General features: G+C 37.5%; 1 protein-coding gene across 1 annotated transcript in view; it reads right to left on the minus strand.

Moving 5' to 3' along the window:
* LOC103604126 (ribosomal protein S6 kinase delta-1-like) overlaps positions 1-10,766 on the minus strand; it is a 124,945-nt gene that overhangs the window by 96,442 nt on the left and 17,737 nt on the right. The window contains exon 3 of the mRNA XM_008588714.1: positions 6,052-6,172. Coding sequence (XP_008586936.1) covers positions 6,052-6,172 — 121 coding nt within the window. The remainder of the gene's footprint in view (positions 1-6,051; positions 6,173-10,766) is intronic.

Below are 10,766 nucleotides of genomic sequence, written 5' to 3' on the forward strand. Positions count from 1 at the left end.
TAACCTTGAATGTAAATGGATTAAATCCTCCAATTAAAAGACATAGATTGGCTGAATGAATAAAAAAAACATGACCCATCCATATGCCACCTACAAGAAACACACCTTACCTACAAATACATACATAGACTGAAAGTGAGGCAATGGAAAAAGCTATTCCATGCAAATGGAAAACAAAAGCAAGCAGGAGTAGCTATACTTGCATCAGATAAAACACATTAAATCAAAACCTGTTCTAAGAGACAAAGAAGGGCACTATATAATGATAAAGAGATCAATACAGCAAGAGGATGTAACAATTATAAACACTTATGAACCCAACAGCAGAGCACCAGACATATAAAGCAAATTATGAGATCTAAAGAGTTAGAGACCAACACATTAATTGTTGGGGACTTTAATACCCCACTCTCAGCACTGGACAGATCATTGAGACAGAAAATCAACAAGGAAACACTGAATTTTTTTTTTTCCTTTTTGTCTTTTTTCGTGACCGGTAACGGGATCACAACCCTCGGTGTCGCGCCCGTACTGCGACCGGCAACGGAATCACAACCCTCGTTGTCACACCCGCACCACACTCAACCAGTGAGCAGACCGGTCTCTATATGGGATCCGAACCCTCGGCGGGAGCGCCGCCACACTCCTAAGTGCCGCACTCTACCAAGTGCGCCACCGGGCCGGCCTGAAACATTGAATTTAAATGGCACCATAGACTACATGGACCTAACAGACATATACAGAGCATTTCATCCAAGAGTTGCAAAATACGCATTCTTATCAGCACATGAAACATTCTCCGGGATTGACCATCTATAAGGCCAAAAAACAAATCTCAACAAGTCCAAAAAAATCAAAGTCATATCAAGTATTTTTTCTAACCATAATGGAAAAAAATTAGATATCAATAACAGGAGGAACTTAAGAAACTACACAAATACATGGAAATTAAACAACATGTTCCTGAATGACCAGTGGGTCAAAGAAGAGATTAAGAAGGAAATCAAAAAATTTCTTGAAGTTAATTGGGACAGAAACACAACATGCTAAAACCTATGGGGTACAGCCAAGGTAGTACTAAGAGGGAAGTTTGGGCTGGCCAGTTATCTCAGTTCATTAGAGCGCAGTTTTATAACCCCAGAGTCAATGGTTCAGATCCCCATACCAGCCAGCCAATTAAAAAAAAAAAAAGGTTTATAGCAATAAATGCCTACATCAAAAAAATAGATTTCAAATAAACAGCCTAAAAATGCTCTCAAGGAACTAGAACAGGAAAAACAAAATGTACCCAAAATAAGCAGGAAAAAAGAAAAAATAGAAATCAGAGCAGAAATATATGAAATTGAGACTAAAAATACTATACAAAAAAATCAACCAAACAAAAAGCTGGTTCTTTGAAGACAAGCAAAATTGACAAATCTATTTTCTGTCAATAAATTGCCAGACTAACCAAGAAAAAAAAGACCCAAATAAATAAATCAAAAATGCAAAAGGAGACAACAGACAGCACCAAATACAAAGAATCATCAGAGCCTATTATGAACAACTATATGCCAATAAATATGAAAACCTAGAGGAAATCGGTAAATTCCTGTATACATCTGACCTACCAAGACTGAACCAAGAATAGAAAACCTAAATTTACCAATAACAAGTAACAAGATAGAATCAGTTATAAAAAGTCTCCCAACAAAGAAAACCCCAGGACCAGATGGCTTTACTGCTGCATTCTACCAAACGTTTAAAGAAGAACTAATACCAATACTTCTTAAACTATTTCAAAAAATTGAAGTGGATGGAATTCTTCCCAACAATTACTATGAGGTCAGCATTACCCCGATACCAAAACCATGCAGGGACACAACAGAAAAAGAAAACTACAGGCCAATATCTCTAATGACCACAGATATAAAAATCTGCAATAAAATTCTAGCAAACCAAATCCAACAACACATCAAAAAGACTGTACGCCACAATAAAGTGTAATTTATCCCAGGGATCTAAGGATGGTTCAACACACACAAATGAATGTATATAATACATCACATCAAAAGAATGAAAGAGAAAAACCATATGATCATCTTGACAGATGCAGAAGCAGCATTGGATAAAATTCAACATCCCTTTTCAACAAATTAGGCATAAAAGGATAGTATTTTAATACAGTAAAGGCTATATATGACAAACCCACAGCTAATACCATACCAAATGGGGAAAAGCTGAAAGCTTTCCCCATAAGAACTGGGACAAAACAAGGATACCCACTCTCAGCACTTCTATTTGACATAGTACTGGAAGTCGTAGACAGAGCAATTAGGCAAGAGAAATAAAGGTCATCCAAATTTGAAAGGAGGAAATCAAGTTTTCCATGTTTGCAGATGACATGATTATAAGAGAGAGAAACCTAAAGACTCTACCAAAAAACTCCTCATTCTTATAAACAAATTAAGTAAAGTCATAAGATACAAAATCAACGTACAAAAATCAGTAGTATTTCTAAACACCAACAACGACTAGCAGAAAAAGAAACCAAGAAAGCTATCCTATTTATAATAGCAACAACAATGACAAAAATACCTAGGAATATGTTTAACCAAGGAGGTGAAGGATCTATACAATGAAAACTACAAAGCACTGATTAAAAACATTAAAGAAGACACAAAAAAATGGAAAGATATCCCATGCTCACAGACTGGAAGAATCATTATCATCAAAATGACCACACTATCCAAAGTGATCCACAGATTCAATGCAATCCCCATCAAATGACCAATGACATACTTCACAGAAATAGAAAAAAAAAATTCTAAAATTTATATGGAACAACCAGAGACCCCAAATGGGCAAAGCAACCCTGAGCAAAAAGAACAAAGCAGAGGGTATCACATTCCCTGACTTCAAAATATATTACAAAGCAACAGTAATCAAACAGCATGGTACTGGCACAAAAACAGACACACAGACCAATAGAACAGAATAGAGAATTCAGAAAAAAATCCACATATCTACAGCCAACTGATTTTTGACAAAGGAGCCAAGAACATCCACTGGAAAAAGGACATTCAATAAATGATGCTGGGCAAATTGGAGATCCACGTGTAGAAGAATGAAACCAGACCTCTGTCTCTCATCATATACTAAAATTAACTCAATGTGTTAAAGACTTAAATGTAAGACCCAAAACTACAAAACTTCTAGAAGAAAACATAGGGGAAACACTTCAGGAAATAGGTGCAGACAAAGACTTTATGAGCAATATGTCAGAAGCACGGGGAACAAAAGCAAAAATTAACTAAAAATGGGATTATATCATAAAGCTTCTGCATAGTAAAGGAAACAGAGCAAAAAAGACAATCTGCAAAATGGGAGAAAATATCTGCAAACTAAGTGTCTGACAAGGGATTAATATCCAAAATATACAAAAAACTCAACAGTAAAAAAATAATAATCCAATTTAAAAATGGGCAAAGAAACTGGACAGTTTTTAAAGGAAGATATACAAATGTCCAACAAGCATATGAAAAAATGTTCAACATCACTAATCATCAGAGAAACGCAAATCAAAATGACAGTGATATACCATCTTGCCCCAGTTAGAACGGCTATTATCAAAAACATGGAAAATAACAAGGCTGACAAATACGCAAAGAAAGGAGAACTCTTCTACACTGTTGGTGGGAATGTAAATTACTAAAGCCACTATGAAAACAGTATGGAGGTTTCTCAAACAACTACAGACAGAACTACCATATGATCCAGCAATCCCACTACTGGGTATATATCTAAAGGAATGGAGATCAGTAAGCCAAAGAGACATCTGCACTCCAGTGTTTATCACAGCTCTATTCACAATAATCAAGAGTTGAAACCAACCTAAATGTCCTTTCACAGATGACTGGATAAAGAAAACGTGGTATATGTACACAATGGAATACTACTCAGCCAAAAAAAGAATGAAATTCTGCCATTTGCAGCAACATGGATGAGCTTAGAGAAAATTATGTGAAGTGAAATAAGCCAGACATAGAAAAATACCACATGTCCTCACTCATACGTGGAAGCTAAAAAAGTTGTTCTCATAGATGTAGAGAGCAGAAAAGTGGTTACTAGAAAATGGTGGGGAGAAAGGGAAGAGGAGGATGAGGAGAGGGTGGTCATTCAGTGAACACAAAATATCAGAGAGATAGGAAGAATGGGAACCAGGGTTCTATAGTAAATATGGAGACTACAGTTAAAAACAAAATGCTGTGTATCTTTTAACAGCTAGTCAAAATGTCAAATATTCCTAATACAAACAAATGACAAATGTTTGAAGTGATGGGCATATTAACCAACCCAATATGATCACTGCACTCAGTATGAATGTACCCAAACATTATATTGTACTCCATAAATACATACAATTATGATGGGTTAATTAAGAAAAATAAATTAAAAAGAGAGAAAAAAAGAAATAGTGGTTACCGGAGGCAGGGAAAGGGATGGGGAGCAGGGGCCAGGGAAAAGCTGGTAGACTGGTACAAAGTTACAAAGTTACATTAGATTGGAAGAATAAATTCTGGTGCTATAGGATGAAAATAGCTAATAAAATTGTATCATATATTTCAAAATAGCCAGAAAAGAGGATCTTGAACGTTACAACTACAAAGAAATGATAAATGTTTAGGTGACAGATATACTAACTATTCTGATTAGATCATTATATAATATATGCATGTATTAAAACAAACTATACCCCATAAACATGCAATAAAAAAAAATTAAAATTAAAAGAATAAAAGAAAAAAAAGATTGGTAGACATAATACAAAATATTAACCATGTAACCATGTTTATTCCTGAGTGATTTTGGTGATAGTTGCTGTTATTGTTATCATTTTTTGTGTGTTTTTTCATATTTTCTATATCAAATACATAGCTAAATTTTATCAAAGAGATTTTTTTCATTTGACTGGTCTCAGAAACATAAGGACGGTTGTGACTTAATCAATAACATACCCAGAGCATCATCCCAGAATGTCCATATTTGGACAAGGTGACTCACACTACAGCCACTCATATTATGAGAAAGGTGTCAGGAAAACATGGAAAATGGAGACTTATTTTTTTTTAATGCAGGAATTTCAGAACTATGAGAATACAGTCATGCGTCACTTAATGTTGGTGAAATATTCTGAGAAAGGTGTCCTTACGTAATTTCATCGTGCAAACATCATAGAGTGTACTTACACAAATCTAGATGATACAGCCTACTGTGCACCTAGGCTATATGGTATAGTCCTTATATTCTTATAGGACTACTGTCCTACATGCAGTCTGCCATTGGCCAAAACATCATTATGTGGAGCATGACTCTAATTGAACATCATCTTCTCTTATGTTCTTACAGTTTTTTTTAATTTGTTTAGTTGGAGTTGGAATTGTTTTTTCATGAAAGGGAAGAGTAAATGTGTTCTGAGTAAACAAAATGATACCAAGAACATGAAAAACTTCAACTGCTTATTGAACAGCATGAATTATTTTCATAAGTAAAGAGGTAGATTAGTTTGTTTCTGTTGCTATAACAAAATACTTGACACTGGGTGATTTATAAAGAAAAGAAAATTACTTACAGTTTCAGAGGCTGGGAAGTCCAAAGTTCAAGGAACACATGTGGTGAAAGTCTTGGTGGTGGTGACAGTAACCCAGGAGTCTCACATGGCAGAAAATGGCAGAGCAGACAGAAACTAACCTCTCATGCGCTCTTCTTTTAAAGCCCTCAGAACCACGCCCCTGACCACCATTTTTAATCCATTCACTAGGCATGGTCCTACAATCTAATCACCTCTTCAAGGCCCCACCTTTCAACTACCATAATAGGATTTCCCACCCTCAACAGTTACAGTGGGAATTTAAGCTTCATGAGGTGCGGGGCGGTGGGGGGCGGGGAGTGCATCCAATCTACAGCAAAAGCCTTCTTGACTTCATAGTATAGTATGTCAGGGTTCAGCATATACATGTAATTAGCTAATCATCACTTTTTTAAAATCACAATTTCAAAACAATTACTTACCAAACACTATTCCTTTAGCAAATGGAGGAAACAATTCTGAATGTCGAAATAAGTGTTTATGAATTTGCCATAGTTCTTTGTGTAGTTTCTTAAAATCACTGTATCTCTTCCATACGATTATCTAAAGAGAGAAAAAAATTAAATGTTTATCTCACAGCAAAATCATTCATGTTCAGCTTTCTGAACAATAAATAATCTTTTCATTAAAGTGTTCAAAATTGTCATGCAAAGGCAAACGAATGTTCTAGCCAATATGGTTAATTGTCTGAAATTAACTAGTAATATTTGCTTTAAAAATACAAAGCAGCAGTTCTTCCTCAAATTGTTCTGTCTTGGTTTTTAAATTTTACTTTAAACAAGCACTGTTTTATTCATACTAGAAAAAATATTCAATCTGGTAAAAAGGAGGTCTACACTATATAAAATGTCACAATCTCTTCAAAAACCAATTATTATTGGCGTAGCAATGAACTAGATGTCAAAACATATATACTGTCTCAAAAATAACATGTTTATAAACATAAAATAATTAATTTAGGTAATTTTTACACACAAAGGACAGACTCAGCTTTTGACTAAAAGGATAAATAAACTGAGTAACACTGAAGTCTTCTTGGCTGTGTGGCAAGTAATTAACATGAACATTTATACTTCATCAATCTTTTTTCACAAATCTCAATTTAACTAGTAATAAGATTTCTAGGGAAATGGTGAGCCCTGATCAGAACATCACTGAAACTGGCCTGTTTCAAAAAACAAAATAATCATCTATATTAGACAACACATAAAGTTAGTTTACCTTCATTAGTCTGAGTTTTTATTTTACCTTACTCAGATTGAATTAAGAAAATAATCACTTTGTAAAGAAAAAGGATTTGACACATAGCCTTGATATCACTCAGTCAGCCCCTCAATATCTACAAAATCGGGTAAAACTAAGTTTTAAACCTCATTACTTAGTATACTGGGTCCCTTGCTTCCAAAAAGCCTAACCACCTCGCTTCCAACAAACTCTAAGTTTTTTCATGGGCAACAGAGTGTAACGTTAATGAGCAAGTATTAGGCCAGGCAGTTAACCAGGTCTGATTTAACAGACTCTTGCCAAAAAAACCTACTCTCTGCATGTATGAAATTCATCACCAAACTCTGTGTCATACTACCAATACTCTACCTTGATTAGTAAGTTTCTTGTTTTTAACATAGTTATAATCCTAGGAGGCTAAGCAGACTATAATATGAATTAATTTAAACAAACTCCCTCCTCCTGATGCTTCCCTTTTATTCACTTTTCAACAACAAAAATAGTCACCAAAACAAATATTTTCATGGCCCTACTTTGTGCTAGGCACCGTACTAGAAGAGATGAGAAAAATAGTCTCTGTCTTCAAAGAATTCATAGTCTAGTTAGGAAGAATAAGCTGACACAATAAATAAAATACATCATAAGACAGCTTGATAAACGCAGAAAGGAGAAGCCCAAGAGTGTTATGGAAGAAACACATAAACCAGCCTTGGATATCTGAGAAGGCTTTATAGAATCTATTATCTTAGGGAAGAGTCCTGAAGAAAAGTGGTCATTAGACCAACAAAAATAGAGTAAAGGGAGAGAGGTGGGGTTGGGGATGAAGCTTTTGTAAGGAGAGAGAATACCAAATATATATTACCAGAAATTTGGGTTTCGCAACTGAAAAAATGGTGATGCCATTCCCTGAGGTGAAGAGCAAGTAAGAAGAAGCAGTTGAGGCAAGAAAGAAGTTCAATTTTAGACATATTTTATTTAGGTCACCTGTGAAGCATTTAATTGGAGATGTTCAATAGGACAGACAAGTTTGGGATTTAAGATTAAGAACTGAGCAAGATCTATTAATTTGGGAGTCACCAGCTGATAGGTGGTAGTCACTAGAGAAAGGTTTCTCAGCATTTTAGAGAGATGAAGGGTCTAACAACGAACTGATGGAGAACTCTAACACCAAAGGACCAGGCAGAAGTAAGGAAGAGGAAACAAAGTGCAAAGAGCCATAAGGCCACTGGGATGGAAGAAGAGATTTTACTTTAAATGGAAGTGAATGAGACAAATGCTGATAGCAAAGAATCAATAGTAACCGTAAAATTTTTTGCTTCTCTGAAGTTAATTCTGATACATAAACATAATTCAGTCATGAGAAGAAAACCATGTTATTCTTATATTTTAAAATAGATCAAATTATGGTAGTACTATTGCCAAGGGATTAGGGGAAATGCCTGATGGGATTATGAAAGCAAAATCTTATAAACACCCTTATGAACTCAACATTACATAAGGCTAAAACCATTATGAGCTGTACATGAGAGCTATGAAAAAGACTGAAGCTCGTGGAAACAATTAAATTTGCAAATAATATTTCTATTCTAGTTAAGGTCATTTCTAAATAAAGGAAGAGTAACGTAAGGGGCAAAATTTAACAATTTAATCACAATACTGGTTAAAATATCATGCTACAGAGGCTTCCAGGCAAGATGGAGGAATAAACAGTCCTTAGCATCACTCTCTCCCACAAATCAATCAATTTACAACTATAAAAAAGCAACAACAGCCAAGCTAGGGCTGCTTGAGCTCAGAGGAAGAGGAGGAGAGACGTACAGAGTGCATGAAGGCAGGAGAAGCCACGATGAGAGAAAGAAAAAAACACTCTGACCATTCCATGCTGCAGCTGCTTTAAGGCTGGAGCTACTGAATGCAAGGAGCAGGTGCTTGCAAAAGCCGCAGCTGTGCCCTTCAGATGGAGTTGCTTAGAGGCGGCAGGGGAGGAGAGCCTTGGTGGCTCCCAGGCCAGCAAGACCACTAATAGGGTTCCCATGGACCCACATAGAAGCAAGGAGCCGTAACTGAAAAAAGGAGCCACTCAGAGGCTGGTGAGTCATCACAGGGACCAGTGCATGGCCCATCCCATGGGAAGTGTTTGCAGCATGGGCGGTGAGGGAGACGGGCCCACCAGGGGAACACTATGACACAGCAAGGACAGCTGATCTGCCCCCAATCAGTGTAGGACCACTCAGAGTAGACTGGTCAGGAATATAGAATTGCATGGGGTGCAGTTTGATGAAAAGAGTCAGGGCCAGATCAGAGTTTCTATACAACCCAGGTTCCCTGGGTCTCTGGAGAGCCGGAAGTACCTATAAAGTCAACTATTAACAACTAAGCTGCACAAAAAGTCTTCCCTAAGGAAGCAGCAGCAAAGCAGCAATTTAGCTATACCACACAGCTCAAGTACTGATCCTCACAGGAAGATCCTTCATTTTAGAAGTAAGCAAAGGACAAAAAATTAGTTCTGGCCCAAGCACACCGCCAGAGCCTTGGGGCCTGCCAGGGGACCTGAGGCCTACAGCCAGACACCAGTCCCCACCCACAACCAGGCACACCACCAGCACCTCAGGGCCCACCTGGGGACCTGAGGCACGGAGCCAGGGATCAGACCCCCCCTCCTACAACCAGGCACACTGCCAGTGCCAAGGAGCATGCCAAAAACTTCACCTCCGTGTGGGAGGCACACCACAGCCACCACAGTAACCACGACTGCTGCGCAAGTGGCTAGACACCACAACCGCTGCGCAAGTGGCTAGACACCACAACCACCACGCAGATAGTCTGCCAGCCACTGGAGTGCATGGACACAAGGAGAGTCACCAGCAGAGACCAAAGAAAAGAAGAGTATGTCTCTCTCCACAAAGCTCATTCCTGAGTGACAGAAGAAGCATCTGCTCCACGATAATATTGGGGGACCTGAAAACACCTCTCAGCATTGGACATATCATCCAGGCAACAAATCAACAGAGTAACCACTACTCTTTCAGAAGCAGGGAAGAAATCTAGGGTAATTAGGGGAGGGAGAGGGGATGGGGAGATATTGCACAAGGGGCATAAAGAATAACTATGATTTGTAACAATATATATGCTTGTAATATTGATTTGATCAACATGTCTCAACATTGAACCCAAAAAATATGTATAATTAATTATGATTCAATAAAAATTTAATAAAAAAAAATCATGGTACATAAACCAGGAGATAGTCTGTCAAAGAAAGAATTAGAACCCCCAGGTGATGGTCCGTGTTTCTTCACCACACCCTAATTTATTTACTCACATATTCCTTATTCTCAGCACTAGATCTGCAGAACCAAAATGCCTAAGAGCTCTGCAAACTGTCAAATCTATTGCCTTCTTTTCTTCTTACTCCTTTTAAGCTTTGAAGTCTCTATGTTTCTTCACCACACCCTAATTTATTTACTCACATATTCCTTATTCTCAGCACTAGATCTGCAGAACCAAAATGCCTAAGAGCACTGCAAACTGTCAAATCTATTGCCTTCTTTTCTTCTTACTCCTTTTAAGCTTTGAAGTCTCTAGAAATCTTCAGAATGGAAAAGTGAGCAAAACACTTCCACTACATCAGCAAGTATTGATGTTTATATGTGAACTACACAAAGCCCCCAAAGACACAAAATCACTTCCTCTAATAAATCTTCAATACTTCCTCACTGGAATAAAATAGCTGTATAACACCTATTGCTTAATTTAACCAAACCTGTATAAATTTCTTATTCATTAAAGTCACTCTAGGGCCAGCCCGGTGGCGCACTGCTACAGTGCGCCGCTTGGGAGCGCGGCGGCACTCCCGCCGAGGGTTCGGATCCCACATACAGACCGGTTCCCGCTCACTGGCTGAGCGAGGTGC

This window comes from Galeopterus variegatus, unplaced genomic scaffold (genome assembly GCF_000696425.1).
Source record: "Galeopterus variegatus unplaced genomic scaffold, G_variegatus-3.0.2 Scaffold4985, whole genome shotgun sequence".
In the NCBI taxonomy this organism is placed as follows: domain Eukaryota; kingdom Metazoa; phylum Chordata; class Mammalia; order Dermoptera; family Cynocephalidae; genus Galeopterus; species Galeopterus variegatus.